At 36.6% G+C, this 21,209-nt stretch overlaps 2 protein-coding genes and 1 long non-coding RNA gene across 3 annotated transcripts in view; 2 read left to right on the forward strand and 1 right to left on the reverse strand.

Moving 5' to 3' along the window:
- Positions 1 to 21,209, reverse strand: part of UCHL3 (ubiquitin C-terminal hydrolase L3) — a 101,021-nt gene that overhangs the window by 61,889 nt on the left and 17,923 nt on the right. The gene's annotated exons all lie outside the window — the stretch shown is intronic.
- On the forward strand, positions 8,781 to 10,945 carry COMMD6 (COMM domain containing 6). The gene is made up of 2 exons (XM_025924554.2): positions 8,781 to 8,933; positions 10,738 to 10,945. The coding sequence occupies exons 1-2, from the start codon at positions 8,808 to 8,810 to the stop codon at positions 10,786 to 10,788; spliced, it is 177 nt and encodes a 58-aa protein (XP_025780339.2). The 5' UTR covers positions 8,781 to 8,807; the 3' UTR covers positions 10,789 to 10,945.
- On the forward strand, positions 11,260 to 16,857 carry LOC147584695 (uncharacterized). The gene is made up of 2 exons (XR_015252506.1): positions 11,260 to 13,021; positions 13,122 to 16,857. It is a non-coding gene; the product is annotated as an uncharacterized LOC147584695 (long non-coding RNA).

Raw genomic sequence — 21,209 nt, forward strand, 5'->3', positions numbered from 1 at the left:
ATATGATGTTTTGTGTAAGTAATTGCAGCTACCATATCAATTTTAAATGTGACTGACTACAGCTAATGTCTTCGTTTATCTTTCAATATCTATATTTGTTTTGTGATTTTTTTTCTTTGTATTCATTTTACTTTGGGATGTTCTCATATTTTTTTCACTACTCATGTACTAGTTTGTACATTTTCATTTTTAATTCACGTTCGTAATTCTACAAGAGTTTTTGGGCTATATTACTTCATTCTTAATATTCTCCCTAATGGAAGCATGTTCTGTTCTGATTTTTCTCTTTTGTTCTTTTCTTATTAAAATCCTTGATACAGTTAATTCCTATTTAAGGCTAAACCACATTTATTAGAAAGTTTGCTTTAAAAAAATTTTTTTTTTGTTTACATTTATTCATTTTTGAGAGAGAGAGAGAGAGAGAGAGCATGAGCAGGGGAGGGGCAGGGAGAGAGGGAAACACAGAATCTAAAGCAGGCTCCAGGCTGCTGTCAGCACAGAGCCCGACACAGGGCCCAAACTCATGAATTGTGAGATCATGACCTGAGCCGAAGTTGGATGCTTAACCAACTGAGCCATCCAGGCGCCCCTTTAATTTGCTTTTAATTTGCACTTAAATGTTCAGGTTACGATTTGAAAAATTCTCATCTCATAAACCTAACCCCAGCTTTTTTTTTATTTAGGAATACTCATTTTGCACAGTAAGTTCTTCATATTTCCTCACCTGCCCGTTTCACCGTTGCAATGATCAGTGGATTCCAACATTGTATTCCTTAATTGCTTTTCGGTTTGAAATGGTCTTAATAATCCAGAGTTTTATTTCAGACGAAGTCAAATAGGTAATGATTTTCTGTACCATTTTCCTGTGTACAGGAAAGCAACAAGGAATTGTACAGGCTGAATAAGTTTAATAATGAGTATTACCACTGATCTAATATAAAAACTGTATGTCTAATCATGAACTCAAATTCTGTTCCTGGATTTTTAGCCACTTACTGAATATTGCTATTTAAATATCCTCTATCACCACTTGATAATACCTTTGGACTGGATATATAGAGTCCTAATTGATACATGATATCAGAATTCTCATTATCCGCACTCGGATTTTCATAGTTGTCTTGGATCTCTCCCATAATTATGAGGAAAATAATCAAGGCCTACTGATTCATTCTTTAAGGATCAGCTTAACCCTACCTTTACCACCTCAGTTCAGGCACTTAAAATAATCAGGCACCTGGATTATTGTATTCTGCTGCCACCAGATGAATGTTTTTTAATCAATACTTTCATATCATTCCCTTTACTGAAAAGTTTCAGTGAGTCCCCACTGCATACAGGAAACATTTAAATGACTTAATATGATATATTTCCCATGAGATCAAGTATACGAGAATACTTTGAAAACCTCTGAAAACTCAGGATTCGAAAAGATTTATTGGCTTCTTGACTTCTTTTGTCAGCTTTATATTCCATACTTCCTTATAGGAGCCTTCCCCTTTAAGGCACGTAAATGCTTTGTTTCTCTCTCTCTCTCTTTTTTTTTTTAATTTTTATTTATTTTTGAGAGAAAGAGGCAGAGCATGAGAGAGGAAGGGGCAGAGAGGGAGAAATAGAACTTGAAGCAGGCTCTGGGCTCCGAGCTGTCAGCACAGAGCCTGATGTGGGGCTCGAACTCACGAACTGTGAGATCATGACCTGAGCCGAAGTTAGACGCTTAACCGACTGAGCCACCCAGGCGCCCCAATGCTCTATCTCTTATACCAGATACTATCTCCATCTCTAGTTGGTTCAGCTAAATATTATTAAACATTTATTTTTTTGTTACATGTATATTTATGGAATATATAAAGAAAACACATTTTCCTCTCATATTCAGTTGTATTTAATCTTCAAAACTGAGCTGAAAGCTTATGCCCTCTGTAAAGCATTCCCTTGGTCACTGTATTGTACAATAAAATTTTCCTTTCAACCAGAAATGTGAAACTCATTGATTTATATTCACTTCCCACACCTGATACCTACAAGATAGCATAGGTAAAAAAAGTGCATTATCGTGGACAGCTTAATGAATAATTTTAAAGTGAACACCTTTGTAACCACAATCAAATTCAAGAAATGGACCATTACCAGTATTCCAGAAGCCCACCACATGCCCTTCCCCAATCAAACCCCTCCCTTCCCTCCTCCCTAGAGGTAATGACGATCCTTTTGTGATGATCATGTTCTGACCTTTATGTATAGTTTTCCCACCTGTGTATGCAACCTTAATATTATACTTCCTATTTCTCAAGTTTAAGTGAATGGAATCACATAACTTTTGACTTCGTTTCTTTCAACATTTTTGGTGTTAAGTGTAGCTGAAGTTCATTGCTGTACATATTTCACTTATCCATCTTACTACTGATGAATATTTGGGTGGTTTCAGTTTAGGGCTATTAGGGATATAGTTGCTCAGAACATACATGTATTCTGTGTACATATGCACAAGTTTTTCTAGGATATATCTCTAGTAATTGAGTTGCTGGATCAGAGGTATATGTAACTTTGGTTTCACTAGATAAAACCAATACTCCAAAACATTAGCCCAATTTAGGCTTCCATCGATAGCATGTGACACATACTTCATGCCAGTACTTGGAATTGGCAGATTAAAGATTTTGCCATTTTGGTAGGTGTGTGGTGGTATCTTACTGTGTTTCAAATTTGCATTTCTCTGTTTCCTAATGAAGGTGAGTACCTTTCCATAAGTTTATTAACCATTTGTAGTTCTTCTGTTATCTTCTCCTTTATTTTTACATAGAAAACTTTTATTTAAAATGGAATTACACAATCTTTTTACCTATTAAAGATGTTAACCTTCTATAGCACTAGCCTGGCTTTATTATATTAGCAGAGTAGCCCAAAGTGCATCTGAGACGGGAGAAAATTTTGGTCTCCACCAATCCCTCCTTTAATTTTAAATTTAAATTTTTAAAAGTTCAGTTTATTTAAACTAATAAAAAAGTTCACCCATTTCTCCCACTCCCCCAACTCCCTCTTGCAACCACCAGCGTGCTCTGTTTTATGTGCTTAGTTTTCTTTTGTAGATTCCACATGTAAGAGATCATACGGTATTTGTCTTTTTCTGTCTTTTTCACTTAGCATAATGTTCTGAAGGTCTAGCTATGTTGTTGCATATTCTTGTTTATGGCTGAATAATATTCCGTTGTTTGTACATACTACATTTTCCTTATCCATTCATCCAGTGATGGACACTTAGGTTGTTTCCATATCTTGGTTAGTGTAACAATGCAGCAATGAACATGGGAATGCAGATATCTTTTTGAATTAGTGTTTTCATTTTCTTCAGATAACTACCCAGAAGCGGGAATGCTAGATCATTTGGCAGTTATATTTTTAATTTTTTGAGGAAGCTTCATACTGTTTTTCATAGTGGCTGCACCAATCTATATTCCTACCAACAGTGCATGAGGGTTCCCTTTTCTCTACCTTCTCATAAATGATTATTTCTTGTTTTTTTTTTTTTTTTATAATAGCATTTCTGACAGGTGTGGGGTGATATTATGATTTTGACACATATTTCCCTGATGATTAATGATGTTGAGCATCTTTTCATGTACCTATTGGAGATTTAGGTGTCTTTTTTTTTGGGACAATGTCTATTTAGTGTTCTCATTTTTTTTTAAGTTTATTTAATGAGAGAGAGAGAGAGAGAGAGAGAGAGAAGAATGAGCAGGCAAGGGGCAGAGAGAGATGGAGAGAGAGAATTCTGAGCAGGCTGTACACTGACAGCAGAGCCCGACGTGGGGCTCAAATCTATAAACTGTGAGATCATGACTTGAGCCAAAACCAAGAGTCGGTCATTCAATTGACTGAGCCACCCAGGCACCCCCGCTTCTGCTCATTTTTAAGTCCGATTTTTGTTTGTTTGTTTGTTTGTATGGAGTTGTATGAGTTCTTTACATTTTTTGGATATTAACCCCTTGTCATTTATGATTTGCAGTTATATTCTCCCATTCAGTAGGTTGCCTTTTTGGTAAGGTTTGTTTGCTAGTTTATTTATTTATTGAGAGAGAGAGAGTGGGAGAGGGGCAGATAGAGAAATCCCAAGCAGGCTCGGCACTGTCAGTGGGGAGCCCAATGCAGGGCTTGAACCCAGGAACCATGAGATCATAACCTGACCTGATGTCCAGCACTCAAGTGACTGAGCCACCCAGGCACCCCACCTTTTCATTTTGCCAGTGGTTTCCTTTGCTATGCGGAAGCTTTTTAATTTAATGTAGTCCCACTTGTATACTTTTGCTTTTGCTGCTTTTGCTTTTGGTGTCAAACTCAAAAAATCATCGCCAAGACTTCTGTGTCAGGGAGCTTACTGCCTACATTTTCTTCTAGGAATTTTATGGTTTCAGGTCTTACTTTCAAGTCGTTAACCATTTTGAGTAAATTTTTATGTATGGTATAAGATAGTGGTCGAGTTTCCTTCTTTTGCATGTGGCTGTTCAGTTTTCCCAGTATTATTTATTGAAGATACTGTCCTTTCACTGCTGTATATTCTTACCTCCTTTGTCATAAGCTAAATAACCTTATATGCATGGGTTTATTTCTGTGAGCTCTCGATTATGTTGCATTTGACCTGTGTGTCTTTTTTCATGCCAATACCGTACTTTTAAAACTACTATACCTTTGTAATACAGTTTGAAACCAGAAAGCGTGATGCCTCCAGCTTTGTTCTTTCTAAAATTGCTTTGGCTCTTTGGGGTCTTCTGTGCTTTCATACTTATTTTAGGAGTTTTTTCTATTTCTGTGAAAATTATCATTGGGATTTTGATAGGGATTGCATTGAATCTGTAGATTGCTTTGGGTAGTAAGGACAACATTAATTCTTCCAATCCATGAGCACAGGATATCTTTCCATTTATTTGTGTCTTCAATTTCTTTCATTAATGTCTTGTAGTTTTCAGTGTATAAGTCTTTCACCTCCTTGGTTAAATTTATTCCTAGGTATTTTATTCTTTTTGATGCAATCATAAATGGTATTATTTTCTAATGAGCTATCTGAAAGAGAAATTGAGAAAACATTTCTCTTTCAGAGAGTTCATTATTAGTGCATAAACATGCAACAGATTTTTATGTATTCCTTTTGTACCCTACAACTTTATTGAATTTATTAGTTCTACCAGTTTTTTTTAATTTTTATTTTTTTTTATTCTTTCTTAATGAAATCCTTAAGGTTTCCTTTGTATGTCATCTGCAAATAGTGACAGTTTTACTTCTTTCCCTCCAGTTTGGATGCCTTTTACTTGTTTTTCTTGCCTAATTGCTCTGACTAGGACTTCTAATTCTATGTTGAATAAAATTGGTGAGGGTGGACATCATCATCATGTTCCTGATCTGAAAGGAAAAGCTTTTAGCTTTTCATTATTGAGTATCATGTTAGTTGTAAGCTTGTCATATATTTATCATATATATATATACACACACACATACATACACATATATGTACATATATGTATACATATGTGTATGTGTGTGTGTGTATATCTGTATATACACACACATACATATAAGCTTGTCATATTTATCATATATATATACACACATACATACACATATATGTACATATATATGTATACATATGTGTATGTATGTGTGTGTGTATATATACACACACACATACATATATATAGCCTTTATTATGTTAAGGTATATTCCCTCTATAGCTGCTTTGTTGAGAGGTTGTTGTTTTTTTTTATATATGGATATTGAAGTTTGTCAGATGCTTTTTTCTGCTTCTATTGAGATGATTATATATGATTTTTATCTTTTATCTTTTTATTTTATTTATTTATTTTTTTTTATTTTTTTTAAATGTGTATCACATTGACTGATTTATAGATGTTGAACCAACCTTGCATCCCTGGAATAACTGATTTGATCATGGTATATGGTCCTATTAATATACTGTTGAATTCAGTTTGCTAATATTTTTTTGAGAATTTTGCATTTATGTTCATCAGTAATATTGGCCTGTAATTTTCTGTTCTTGTGGCATACCTGTCTCCTTTTAGTATCAGGGTAATGTTGGCTTCATAAGTTTGTTTGGAAAAGTTCTCCCTGGTTTTTTGTTTTGTTTTGCTTGTTTTGTGGCAGAGTTTGAGAAGGATTCATATTAATTCTTGTTTTAATGTTTGGTGGAATTCATCAGTGAAGCCATCTGGTCTCTGACTTCTGTTCGTTGGGAAGTCTTTGATTACTGATTCACTCTCCTTGCTAGTAGTTGGTGTGTTCATATTTCCTAATTCATCATGATTCATGCTTGGTGGTTTGTATGTTGCTAGGAATTTTTCCATTTCTTCTAGGTTGTTCAATTTGTTGGTATGTAAGTGTTTACAGTGGTATCTTATGATCCTATGTATTTCTGTGGAATCACTTATAACATCTCCTCTTTCATTTTGGATTTTATTTTCCTCTTTTTTCTTGGTAAGTCTAGCTAAAGCCTTAATTTTTGTTTAATCTTTAAGTTAAAATGCTCAATTTTGTCTTTTGCAGAACCAGTTTTTAGTTTTCTTCATATTTTCTATTGTCTTTTTAGTCTCTATTTCATTTATTTCTACTCTAATCTTTGTTATAGCCTTTCTTCTGCTGACTTTGGGCATCTGTTCCTTTTCTGTTTTCTTGAAGTGTAAAGTTAGCTTATTTATTTGAGATTTTTCTTGTATCTTGATGTAGGCATTTATCACCATGAACTTCTATTTTAGAACTGCTTTTGCTGTATCCCACACAATTTGGCATGCTACATTTGCATTTTGCTTTGTCTCAAGGTATTTTTTAGATTTCTCTTTTCATTTCTTCTTTGACCCGTCGATTATTTAGTAGCATGTTGTTATGTCTCCACATATTTGTGGATATTCTAGATTTTTTCTTGTAATTGATGTCTAGTTTCATACCATTGTGGTTGGAAGAGATGCCTCAGAGGATATCGATCCTAGCAAATGTTCCATGTGCATTTGAGAAGAATGTGTATTCTGTTGCCTTTGGATGGAATGTTCTGTAAATAACTGTTAAGTCCATTTGGGCTAACATGTTATTTAAAGCTGATGTTTCTTTATTGATTTTCCATCTGGATGTTCTATTCATTGATATAAGAAGGGTATTAAAGTCTCCTACTATCATATTGCTGTCTATTTCTCATTCTAGGTCTGTTAATATTTGCGTTGTATATCTAGTATTCCTATGTTGGATGCATAAATATTTACACATTATATCTTCTTGTTGGATTGACTACTTTATCATTATGTAACTTCCTTTTTGTTTCTTATTACAGTCTTTGTTTTAAAGTCTATTTGTCTGGTATTAAGCATAGCTACCTCAGCTTTCTTTGGTTTCTATCTGCATGGAATATCTTTTTCCATCCTTCATTTTCAGTCTGTTTGCCTTCTTACCTCTGGAGCATGTCTCGTCTAGGCGGTATATAGATAAGTCTTGTTTATAAAAGATCCCAAATTTTATAAAAAGAGATTTATTAACAAGGAAAGCTTTTTGTCCTATCAGCATTAATTTGGTAGCAAAAAGTATCATTCAAGGGTTACCTGGGTGGCTTAGTTGGTTAAGCATCCAACTCTTGATTTCGGCACAGGTCATGATGTCACAGTCATGAGACTGAGCCCCGCATCAGGCTCTGTGCTGTGCGTGGAGCCTGCTGAAGAGTCTGTTTGCCTCTTCCTTTGCCCCTCCCCCTGCCGGCACGAGTGCTTGTTCATGTGCACATGCATACTTGCCTTCTCTGTCAAAAAAAGTAGTCAACAAGTATTTTTTGTGAGTGCCTGCTGTGTACCATTTACTTGTCTAAGCTTTGAACCAAGAAACAGAATTCCTCTACTCACAGTCTGCTGTTTTAGAGTTAGTTTTAAGAGCTGCATTTATCCAATCTTGTTTTATGCCACAGCAACACTGAGCAGTCATTGATAGAAAATAGATTGAAAGTAAAGACAGCTAGTAGTCAATAAGCAGTAATCTTTGGAGTCAGACTTTGGTTTCAGTTCTGATCACAGAAATGTGTGACCTTGCACACGCTATCTAAGCTCTCTGAAATTCAGTTTTGTCATCTGCAAAATAGAAATAATAGCCTATGATGTTATGATGATTCAGTGAGGCATTGAATACATGTAAACTACATAGCACCTCACCTGATGAGTGTTCATCATCCTCAGTGATGAAATCTAAAACCACCTTATCACCCAGTGTTTATGTCAGTGTAAGGCTTTAGGCTGAGGATCCTCATGAAGAAGGAAACTGGAATGATTCCCATGTGAGTCTCAGTCACATAAGGAGATGGTATTTAATTCACCTTCCACTTCAGGACTTTTGGGTTGCGGGATGGGAGAAAGCATATGTGGAACAGGAAAGTGAGGTAAGAGAGGTCACAAGGCATTGGGAGTCCCCTTAAACGCCAGAGCAAAATGAAAGGAAACCTAGGAATACCACATCTTCCTTCTACCTCCATTTTATACCTGGTGAAGATTTGTGTGTGTGTGTGCGTGTGTGTGTTTACTGTTGTAATTATGACAGTATTGTTTTCCAGCTCTTTATATCCCTTATTGCCTCTCTCCATTTTCATTTGATTACTGTTCCCATAACAGTATTAAATGAAGGTATTTTCTTTTACTCTGACCAGCATTGAAACTAAAAGTTCAATGTGAGAGCAGTAAAACTGAATAAATATCTGCATTCATGGCATTGTTATTACCAATGTATTGTTCTGTAATGTTTCATTACAGCTTGTAGATTTTCAGTGGAAACTGGGGATGGCAGTGAGCTCAGACAGTTGCAGATCTCTCAAGTATCCTTACGTTGCAGTGTTGCTGAAGGTGATGGATCATTCAGGCCAAGTGAAGAACAAGTCCTTTGAAATGACAATTCCACAGTTTCAGGTTTGTGATTTCACTCATTCAATTGTAGTTCCTGATTCTGTAATTGCTACTTAAACACGCAATCTTTCTTGAGGGAAAATTTTAATTGTTTGTATTTGCAGCTGTTTTGATGTGTATTTATTAGTACACACAAAAGATCTAAATTTTTTTTCTTTGGGAACTTGATAAATTTCAGTACTTTCAATATAATGCTGAATTTGTGTACCGTCACATTTGATCACTTTCACAGTGCTCCTCTGTGAATATATTTAGGACGTTTTTGTCTTCTCTGGTAGGATACTTACTTTGCATTTAACTGTTTTATTCTTATTCTTTTTAGGCTTAATTTCAAGAATGATAAGCTAAATGAATCTTAACTTTGAAATAGGCTTAATGCCTGCTTGGGATTCTCTTTCTCCCTCTCTCTCTCTGCCCCTTCCCCACTTGCACTCTCTCTCTTCCTCTCTCAAAATAAATAAATAAACTTAAAAAAAAAAAGGAAATAGTGACATCCAACTTCTTTCCATAATGAGTTTACATATAAATTAAAACAAAATATATATACTCTTAAGTAGTAAAATAGAGAATTAAGACCAAATAAGAAGGAAAATGAAAATATGTAAGTCATTAGAGAGTATCCTAATTGATGAGGTTAAGTTTCAAATTTGCCTCCTAGCTTCCTGGTGGGTAGAGGAGAAGAAAGGAAAAGAGAATTTGCTTGCTCCCTCTCTTATTGGAGATTTGGGAGATTGGAAAAAAAGATGACTTTTATAGGAGAACAACCATGCCAGCTTAATTTTTAATTTTTTTTAATGTTAATTTATTTTTGAGAGAGACAGAGACAGAATGTGAGTGGGTTAGGGGCAGAGAGAGAGGGAGACACAGAATCCGAAGCAGGCTCCAGGCTCCGAGCTGTCAGCACAGAGCCTGACACGGGGCTCGAACTCATGAGTGGTGAGATCGTGACCTGAGCCGAAGTTGGACACTCAACTGACTGAGCCACCCAGGCGCCCCACCATCTTAATTTTTAAATGAAAGGGAAATACGCTTCTACCATTTAAACCATTGTCATTGTTGGGTTTCTCTTATTGTAACTAAACCCATATCTTAAACAAGGCAGCTCCTATCATTCTGAAATACAGTCTTTCACTAAATTTAAAGTGGTTTGAAGCCTGGAAACCAAACTGTCATTTTTTTCAAAGATTCTATTTTTAAATAATTTCTACACCCAATATGGGGCTCAGACTCATAACCCCGAGATCAGGAGTTGTATATTGTACTGACTGAGGCAGCCAGGTGTCCCCCAAACTCATTTTTGTTTTTATCTTCATTGCCTAGTACAATGTTGGGTATTTAATAACGCTTTCTGGTATAATATCAAAAGAATTTTGTTTTGTGCTTTATTTTGTTTTTATTATTTATTATTATTTTTTAGAGAGAGAGCATGAGCAGTGGAGGGAGGGAGAGAGAATTGTAAACAGGCTTCATACCCAGCATGGAGCCCAATGGGGGGCTCAATCTCATGACCCTAAGATCATGAACTGAGCTGAAAATCAAGAGTCTGACGCTTAACTGACTGAGCCTTCCAGGTGCTCCTCTGAAAGTTTAATCATGAGCTAATTATCCAACCCTACAATAGTAATTTTGCTTGCAATTTGCAAATTGCATTTGTTTGTTTTGTATAACTTTCCAATAATAATTGTGATATAGACATTAACATACAAACTTAATATGTCCTATAGCCTCTAGTGGTCAGATATAAGTAAAAGAACTACTTAACCTATCCTCTAAAAGCAAAGTTAATATTTTCCTTTTTTCTCTGCAGAATTTCTACAGACAGTTCAAGGAAATTGCTGCAGTTATTGAAACTGTGTGAAAACTGATTACTTGGTTGATAAGTTATGGCCATCATTCTAAAATCGTGGACTTCACTTTCTGTAACAAACTGTATGTGGATCCAATGATATTTATTGACTGAAAATTGTACTTTTGTTTTTCTATTTTTTAATAATAAAAAATCACACAAACAGGAATTAGATAGTGGTGGTCAATGCAAAACTTTGTGAATATACTAAAAGCTACTCAATTGAACACTTTAAAGGGTGAACTCTGGGGCGCCTGGGTGGCGCAGTCGGTTAAGCGTCCGACTTCAGCCAGGTCACGATCTCGCGCTCCGTGAGTTCGAGCCCCGCGTCGGGCTCTGGGCTGATGGCTCAGAGCCTGGAGCCTGTTTCCAATTCTGTCTCCCTCTCTCTCTGCCCCTCCCCCGTTCATGCTCTGTCTCTCTCTGTCCCAAAAATAAATAAATGTTGAAAAAAAAAAAATTAAAATAAAAAAAAAATAAAGGGTGAACTCTGTTTTGTAAACTATATCTCAATAAAAAATCAGAGTTAAATGATTGATTTTGAAGGCAACACAAGTTTATGTATTAGACCAATAGTTTTATTATTTATTTATTTATATATTTATTTATTTAAAAAAATTTTTTTTGATATTTTTTTATTTTTGAGACAGAGAGAGACAGAACATGAATGGAGGAGGGTCAGAGAGAGGGAGACACAGAATCTGAAGCAGACACCAGGCTCCGAGCTGTCAGCACAGAGCCCGACGCAGGGCTGGAACTCATGGACTGTGAGATCATGACCTAAGCTGAAGTCAGACACTTAACTGACTGAGCCACCCAGGTGCCCCTAGACCAAGAGTTTTAAATTTTATTAATAATGCTACCCATTTTATAAACAAAATCTTTTATGGAGTCCTATATATAAAATATGTATAAATTTTTTAAAAGGTAGTATTTGATTATTATAACATTTCAAATTCAGTTTTTCAGTATTCACTTATAATAACAGCAATCGGTGAGAATAGTGAGCCTGCTCCCTCTCAAGCATTTAGATCAGGTTAGGAATGACCATTGCTGCCTTAAAACAGTCGTTTGTTATTAACATTTATAGGAAGTTCAAGTACATGCTCAGAGATAGAAAAATAAGTTTTATTTTGAGCTCTCTATATAACTGAGTTAACCTGGTAGCGCAAATTACTGTGTTAGATGATTTCTGTTGAATTTAAATTTATAAAGCAGTTGTGAAAATATTTCATAAAGCCAAAGCAATCAGCACTATATGGCATTGCTTAGGAATAAACAACTACACCACTAGAATATACTAGGTGGCCAAGAAATCGATCAAGGCATTTGGGACAAGGATGGTATTTCAGTTGGATGGGAAAATGTGATTTATTTAATAAATTATACTAGCTGTCACAATGTAGACAAAAGTAAATTCCAGGTAGATTAAATGACTTTAAATTATAAAATTTAGAAGTTTTACAAAATATTTATGTTAACTAAGGTAAACAACTCCACAACTATAATGTACAACATAGATACATTTAAAATACAAGAAGTAAAAAATTATATGTGGAAAAAAAGGTCATTAAAGACAAAAGACATGCTGGGTTGATGTAGAAGTTACTTCTTGGTCTGGAAAACAAATTACTTTAAATATTTCAAGTAGGAAGAGATTTTATATAAGAAATGATATGCTCCCTAAACCATCAGACTAAGGAAACAAGTCAGTAGAAGTTCCTCCTGGCTTCTAGAAATCCAGTGGTGCAGGAATTTCAGGCCAAACCGTTGCCAATAAACTGCACAATGCAGAACATTACTTGGAAGCCGGTGCATGTGCCATTTCTGCTGTCCACGTGTGCAATGAAATAAAAGCTGCTTGCTTTCTTTGCCCTTCCTGATGTCACAGCAAGAATGCCTCTCATTGGTGGAAGGTAAACCAGGACCCTGTTCACATAAGAATCTAGTCAATTCAGTTTCTAGTCTTTTAGCACTTCAAGAGGGGAGATTTAGAACAGCAAGAATGGTGCTGAGCATTTTTACTCCGCTGACAGAAATAGGAGTTATTATGGTCTTTTGCAAAATGATCACGCACACGATGTAGCAATTTCATAGTCCAGAAATGTCAGTCCAGAAATAAACCGTTTGAAATAAAGTTACGAGTATGTAAAGGGGTATTTGGCAAAAGTGGTTGAATGCTCATCCATTTCCGCTGTTTGCCCTCACAGGCAGACTGCATTTTCCAGCCTCCCTTTGCAATTAGGTAGGGATCTCATGATTGGGTTGTAGCCAATGGAATCTGGGCAGAAGCATCCTAAGCCACATCCAGTTTTCCTCATACATCCTCATCTTCTGGCCAACAGACATATGAAAAATGCTCAAAATCAGTAATCATCAGAGAAATGCAAATCAAAATCACAACGAGATATCACACCTGTCAGAAAGACTAACATCAAAAAGACAAAAAATAACAAGTGATGAAGATGTGAAGAAGGAACTCCCACTCACCACTGGTAGGAATATAAACTGGGATGACCACTGTGGAAAACGGTATGGAAATTCCTCAAAAAATTTAAGATAGGAACACCATATGATGCAATAATTCTACTACTGGGTATTTACCCACAGAAAATGAAAACATTAATTTGAAAAGATATACGCACCCCTATGTTTATTGCAGCATGATTTACAATAGTCAAAATATGGAAGCAACCCAAGTGTCTGTCAGTAGACAAATGGATAAAGTGTGTGTGTGTGTGTGTGTGTGAGAGAGAGTATTATGCAGCCATAAAATAGGAGATTGTGCCATTTGTGACAACATGGATGGTCCTAGAGGGTATTCTGCTAAGTGAAATAAGACTGAAAAAGACAAATATATGATTTCATTCAGATGTGGAACCTAAAAAGCATAACAGATGAATAAACAGCAGAATCAGACCTGTAAATATAGGGAACTATCTGATGGCTGCTAGAGGAGAGGGAAGGTGGTGATGGGCAAAATGGGGGAAGGGGAGTGGAAGATACAGGCTTCTCGTTACAGAATGATTAAGTCACAGGAATAAAAGGCACAACATAAGGAATAGTCAATGAGATCGTATGGTGACAGATGGTAGCTACACTTGTGAAAATGGCGTAGCATACAGACTTGTCAAGTCACTGTGTTCGATGCCTGAAACTAATGTAACATTGTGTCAATACACTGAAATAAAGAATTTTAGTTAAAAAAATCCTTCTCATCTTCCAAGTTCTCTCACATCCTTCCTGCTGGAAATGAAGGACTCTAAGATAGCAAAACCGTAAGATGGATCCCTGATCACTACTGGAGGCAAATGCCTCGTAATAATAGCCCACCTTGAGTTAGGCAGTGGTGGGAACCAGAAGCCAACTTTTATTGTCACAAGCTGGTGAGATATTTGGGGTGAGTGAGCATAAACTTGAATAACAGAAAATACATGTATAAAGAGTTTTATTGTAGTATTTCCAGTGGCAAAAATGCAAAACAAAGGAAAAAAGTGAATACCTGTCAATAAATGAATGGTTAAATAAATTTGGCCTCTCTATGCTATATAGCATATCATACATCTACTAAGATTTGCTTTTGAGATATTATTAGTACATATTTTTATGTCATAAAAAATGAATTATTCAAATTCATATGTATTTGAATACTTAGTGGAAAATTACAAACGTACAGAAGGATGTCTACCAGCTTGTAAGCATTAGTGGAGACGGTGTCTGGAGAGGGGGAAGAAGAGCAAGTTAAAAAATTTATTTTGTTTAAGTTTATGGTCCATGATAAATAAGTATGGTTTAAAAAAAAATACTGGAGGGGCACCTGGGTGGTTCAGTCAGTTAAGTGTCCGACTTGGGCTCAGGTCATGCTATCGCGGTTTGTGAGTTTGAGCCCCACGTGGGGCTCTGGGCCGACAGCTCAGAGCCTGGAGCCTGCTTTGGATTCTGTGTCTCCCTCTCTCGGCCCCTTCCCCACTCATGCTGTCTCTCTCAAAAATAAACATTAAAAAAATTTTTTTAAATACTTGAAACATAAGATTTTTTAAAAAATGTTTATTTTTGAGAGAGGTGGCAGGGCGGGGCAGAGAGACAAAGAATCCCAAGCAGCCTCCATGCTGTCTGCACAGAGCCTGACGCAGGGCTTGAACTCATGAACTATGAGATTATGACCTGAGCCAAAATCAAGAGTCAGACGCTTAACCGACTGTGCCACCCAGGTGCCCCCAAAATATAGGAGTTTTAAAAATATTTGTTTTAAATATGCTTTTGAAAAATTCTTATAATTCTTTTTATGGTATAATATTTTCTTATTTTAATTTAACAAATGTGTAGTGTTTAAAATGAGGATTACTTGTGAAGTGCCTCCCCAAACCAGGATAGACAAACCTGAAATACATCAAACACAGGCCTAGCCATGTTTTAGAGACGGTGAGCCCAGTTGGGGCTAACGTCGGCTGGCGCCACGCAGGAAACACCTCTTACACTTTTGTCTCCTCTTCTGATCTTCCATGTTGGTTATTTATGTCTTCTTCACACCGTCAGCATTTTCACAGGTCTCCTGGGTGAATCCACGTTGCTTCTCTGCTAGAGATGCCCAGATCCACAGCCTGCAGCTACCCACCTGGGTACTTAGGTCCCCCCTGCTTGAAGAGTTAGCCAACTGGTCATTCATGCTTACCAGCAGCCCAGAGATACACCCTGTTACCCCGGCTCTAGATAGTAGCACGTTAATGATTCTAGGATTTTGAGAAGCCAAAATCCCCTTTCCATCCCTTTTACTCTCCTATGGTGTACCAACATAATTGTACTCCCAGAAATCAGAGTAGAAACCACCCCCACCCCAGTCTGGGTAAATACAACGTACTTTCCTTTCCAGACTGTGCATAGGGTCTCTCCAAGTCCCACCCACCTGAGTTCAAAATCTTCCACTTCTCCCTCCCCATTTGCAATGTTTAAGGATATGCAGAGGCCCAAAGTGAGGCCCTGCTCACTGTGTAACATTGGTTATGCTATTTTCAATTTAAATTGCATGTTTAACTTTAACTTTTGAATTTAAAAGGCAAGGTTTTTTTCATAGTAGGGTTTTACACTATTTTTTAACATTTATTTTTTAAGTGTTCATTTACTTTTTTATATATAATTTATTGTCAAATTGGTTTCCATACAACACCCAGTGCTCATCCCAACAGGTGCCCTCAATGCCCATCACCCACTTTCCCCTCTCCCCCACCCTCCATCAACCCTCAGTTTGTTCTCAGTATTTAAGAGTCCCTTATGGTTTGCCTCCTTCCCTCTCTGTAACTTTTTTTCCCCCCCTTCCACTCCCCCCCTGGTCTTCTGTTAAGTTTCTCAGGATCCACATATAAGTGAAAAAATATGGTATCTTTCTCTGCCTGACTTATTTCACTTAGCATTAATACTCTCCAGTTCCATCCACATTGCTACAAATGGCCAGATTTCATTCTTTCTCATTGCCAAGTAGTATTCCATTGTATATATAAACCACATCTTTATCCGTTCATCAGTTGATGGACATTTAGGCTCTTTCCATAATTTGGCTATTGTTGAGAGTGCTGCTATCAACATTGGGGTACAAGTGCCCCTATGCATCAGCACTGCTGTAACCCTTGGGTAAATTCCTAGTGGTGCCATTGCTGGGTCATAGAGTAGATCTATTTTTAATTTTTTGAGGAACCTCCACACTGTTTTCCAGAGTGGCTGCACCAGTTTGCATTCCCACCAACAGTGCAAGAGGGTTCCCATTTCTCCACATCCTCTCCAGCATCTGTAGTCTCCTGATTTGTTCATTTTAGCCACTCTGACTGGGGTGAGGTGGTATCTCAGTGTGGTTTTGATTTGTATTTCCATGATGAGGAGTGACGTTGAGCATCTTTTCATGTTTATACCATTTTCGTTACAAATGTCTACTTTTGTTCTTTATGAGTTTATTGAGTTTACTGGGGTGCCTGGGAATTAACCACTGTTTGTAATAACATTTCTGTGGAAAAATGTGTTCCAAGTTTCAAACACTTGCTCTTAAATGTATGTAAACTTTTGAGAAGAAGAAAATGTATTCTTAAGTTGGAATATGTATGAATGAACTTTTAGTTTCCAAAAGGGAATTGCCTTGAGTCCAAGCATAAACCCAAGTGTCTTCATATATTCTGCTGTTGACAAGTTAACATAAGTATCAGATTTATGAGGAAAAAAGGTAAAATAGTCATATTTATTTAAAGGAAATGAAACTTCCAACATGCTGCCTTGATTTTAAAAGTGTTTAATCACTTAGAATTTTCAGTCTTTGGTTCCCATTTTCCAGTGTTAACTGCTTGCCGTTTTTTTCCCACTAATCTTTCTTTGGATGTTTTACAGATTCAGTACTTCTTTTCTCCCTTCCTGTACAGCTTATCTGAAAAGTTCCTTCCTGCATGCCTCATCTGAAAAGTTTTGAAATGTCTGGCAGTAATATAAACAGTAAAAGAGTTAGAAAAATACTGAGGAATTTAGGTCATGTTAAAAATACGAGTCAGAAAACAGGGGCGCCTGGGTGGCTCAGTCGGTTAAGCATCTGACTCTTGGTTTCGGCTCAGGTCATGATGTTATGATTTATGGGTTCGAGTCCCACGTCAGGCTCTGTGCAGGCAGTGTAGAGTCTGCTTGGGATTCTCTCTACCTCTCTCTCTCTCTGCCCTTCCCCCACTTGCACTGTCTCTCTCTCTTTCTCAAAATAAATAAACTTAAAAAAAATATGAGTCAGAAAATAGTATAGCTGAGTTTAGTGCAGAGAAATATGTATAAGATACTATCTTGTACAGTGGTTTAGACTGGATTGTAATTTGACTGTTAGTTTTCTAGTTTAAAAAAAAAAACAAAAAACCCTCAACCGCTCATTAGAGTCACTATATAATAAAAGCAAAACATACAGTTCAAGGTAAGCATAATTTAGTCAAAAGAGATCAGAATTTTGCCCAGGGCTCCCACCTAATAGAGGGTACTCTAGAATGTCAGGATGTCATCTTAGATAACATCCTGACAACAGCTGAAAGAGAATTTCTTACCAATGGTTCATAACATTGGTTACACCACTGTAACCAAACTCTTAAGTTACAATTAAAATCAATTGTGTAGATTTCTTGATTTGTAGTGCTTAGGGAATCCCTACATTTTCATTAGTAATGCCTGGAGAAGTCATTTCCTATATTGAGGTATACACAACTAATCATCAAATTGGGGGGCGCCTGGGTGGCGCAGTCGGTTAAGCATCCGACTTCAGCCAGGTCACGATCTCGCGGTCCGTGAGTTCGAGCCCCGCGTCGGGCTCTGGGCTGATGGCTCAGAGCCTGGAGCCTGTTTCCGATTCTGTGTCTCCCTCTCTCTCTGCCCCCCCCCCCCCCGTTCATGCTCTGTCTCTCTCTGTCCCAAAAATAAATAAACGTTGGAAAAAAAAAATTAAAAAAAAATCATCAAATTGAATGATTCTTGTAAAAGTAGATTAGGGGATTGTGTTGGGAGTCCTCAAGACCATTCTGAGTTTTGGTAATTCCTTAGGAGAACTCCCAGGACTCAGCATGTAGTTATACTCATGGTTATGATTTATTATAGTGAAAGGATACAGAGCATAACCAGCAAAGAGAAAAGGGACATGGGGCTAAGTAAACCAGATGTAAACTTTCAAGATTCCTTTTCCAGTGGAGTCACACAGGATGAGCTTAATTCTTCAAACAACAAGGTGGGACAAATTGTGGGAAATGTTGCCAATCAGGGAAACTCATTAGAGATTGAACACCCAGGGTTTCTATTGGGGTCTGATCATATTACTCCCTGTCTTGCACATACCTGAATTTCAATCTCTTAGAAGAAAAGCAGAAGACGATCTTGTTTGTACAGTTTAGACACTGAACCACTCATACCAGTTAGTGGTAGGAAGCTTCTTGAAATCCATGTGCCCAGATGCCAACTAAGGGCCAACACTATAAGGAGGATTTTTAATTTTTTAAATGTTTTTATTCTTTATTTTTTGGAGAGAGAAACAGAGCGTGAGTGGGGAAGGGGCAAAGAGAGAGGGAGACACAGAATCTGAAGCAGGCTCCAGGCTCTGAGCTCTCAGCAGAGAGCCTGATGCAGGGCTCAAACTCAAAGATAGTGAGATCATGACCTGAGCCAAAGTCGGACGCTTAACTGACTATGTGACCCAGGTGTCCCCAAGAAAGATTTTTAAAGTATAAGCAGTTAGGACTGCTATGTTAACTTTTTTCCACACCCAGATAATTAAACTTATCTAAACACTCTGGAAATAACTTATTATATAGCTCCTTATATATTTGCCTAAAGAAATAATCTACCTGCTTTAGTGCTACTTCATTAATTTTATTAGTTCTCAAGTAATGAATGATGCTAGTGTAAATTTAGCCTATATACTCTACTATACTAAGAATTCACTGATCAAGAACTTTGGAACTTAAATTTTATGTTTTCGAATTTGAATAAGAAACTTCTTATGTGTGAAATAGGTTAAATGGAATTTTATAATTTCATGTGTCATTCTCAAACAAGTACGCTGATTTTACTAGGGTCTTTATTTGATAAGGGGGTATTCCAGCTGTGGATTTAACCACTATTTCATAGCACAAAGAAATACTAAATATAATGGATTGCATAGCTTGATTAACTTGATTTTGATTTATGTTCTTTTGAATTACAAGTGCCCCTAGAAGAAAGTAGCTATTCATCTTTGGCTAGTTACTATTTCAGCACATGAGGAACACTGATGAAAGAAAAGCACTTACATGTCTTATTGTATTTCACATTCCTATGCCAGGGGAAAGGGCAAAGGAATATTTAAGATGTGCCGTTTTAAAAAACTGTTACTATCAAGAAAACAACTGCAGAAGCTTACCATCTATGTTTTCTTCTAGGGGTGTTAGGTTTATGGTTATGGGTCTTAGGTTCAAATCTTTAATCCATTATGAGTTCATTTTTGTGTATGGTGTAAGATTCTGGTCCAGCTTTATTCTTTGTTCATGTGACTGTCCAGTTTTCCCAGTACCATGTATTGAAGAGATTGTCCCTTTCCCATTTTATATTCTTGCCTCCTTTGTTAATTGATCATATGGATGTGGGTTTATTTCTGGTGTCCCTATTCTGTTCCATTGATCTACATATCTGTTTTTATGCCAATACCATGCTGTTTTGATTACTATAGCTTTGTAGTAGTTTGAAATCAAGGGGCATGATGTGTTCTTTCTCAAGATTGTTTTGAGTGTTCAGGGTCTTTTGTGGTTCCATATCAAATTTTAGGATTGTTTGTTGTATTTCTGTGAAAAATGCTGTTGGAATTTCGATAAAAATTGCACTGAATCTGTAGATTGCTTTGGTCAGTATTACATTTTAACAATATTAATTATTCTAATCCCTGAGCATGGAATATCTTCCCATTTATTTATGCTTTCTTCAACTTCTTTCATTAATGTCTTACAGTTTTCAATGTATAAGTTTATCACCTCCTTGGTTAAATTTATCCCTAGGTATTTGATTCTTTTTTGAAGAAACTGCAAATGAGATTGTTTTCTTAATTTCTTTTTCTGATAGTTCATTATTAGTGCATAAAAATGCAACAGAGTTTTGTATATTACTTTTGTATCCTGCAATGTTACTGAATTCTTTTATTAGTTCAAATAGTTTTTTGATGGGGTCTTTAGGATTTTCTATGTATAATATCATTTAATCTGCAAATAACAGTTTTACTTCTTTCCTTCCAATTTTTGATGGCTTTCATTTCGATTTCTTGCCTAATTGCTCTGGCAAGGGCTCTCATACTGCCATATTATCTTTATATTATATTAATAGATACATATTAAGCGCTCTATACAAATAATCTTTGTTTCCTCTCCCCTTCCATCCCCCCCCCCCAGCTTTTCTTTTACTGGTAAAATTTTTGGTTTTGCTTGGATGGCTGCTTGTATACTAATACCATTATGTTGTACCCTTAGTAATTTTCTATTATCTACTATGAGAAATAATCAAAATTGGCTGACCACCTTTTCTTCCTTCCTCCTCTTACTCTCTCCCAGCATCTGATGTGAAGTAATATCTTCTTATTTTCAGGTAATAACTATAAGGCAGTCAGCTTGCCTGTTCTACTTTTCATATGTTCTCCCCATTTCACACCCCCTCCTCCTATGTTTGATAATTGTACTCTCCACCTCATTACAGCATGTGACCAATAACATATTATACCCTGTCCTTTGTATCCATTATTTTGTCTTAGTTCCATAAGTCAATATATATGTAATGGTTCCCACCAGTCCTGATGTTGATGTCTGTCTAGTCATTTTGGTTGTTGGAAGCTTATTCTCCGGTAGATATCTTAGGAGGGGGCATGGAAACAATATTTCTTTAGTTCACGAATGTTCATAACAATTTGTCTATGGTCTTTATAC

The sequence above is a fragment of the Puma concolor genome, chromosome A1 (genome assembly GCF_028749965.1).
Source record: "Puma concolor isolate L17-30 chromosome A1, mPumCon1.1.hap2, whole genome shotgun sequence".
Taxonomy (NCBI): Eukaryota; Metazoa; Chordata; class Mammalia; order Carnivora; family Felidae; genus Puma; species Puma concolor.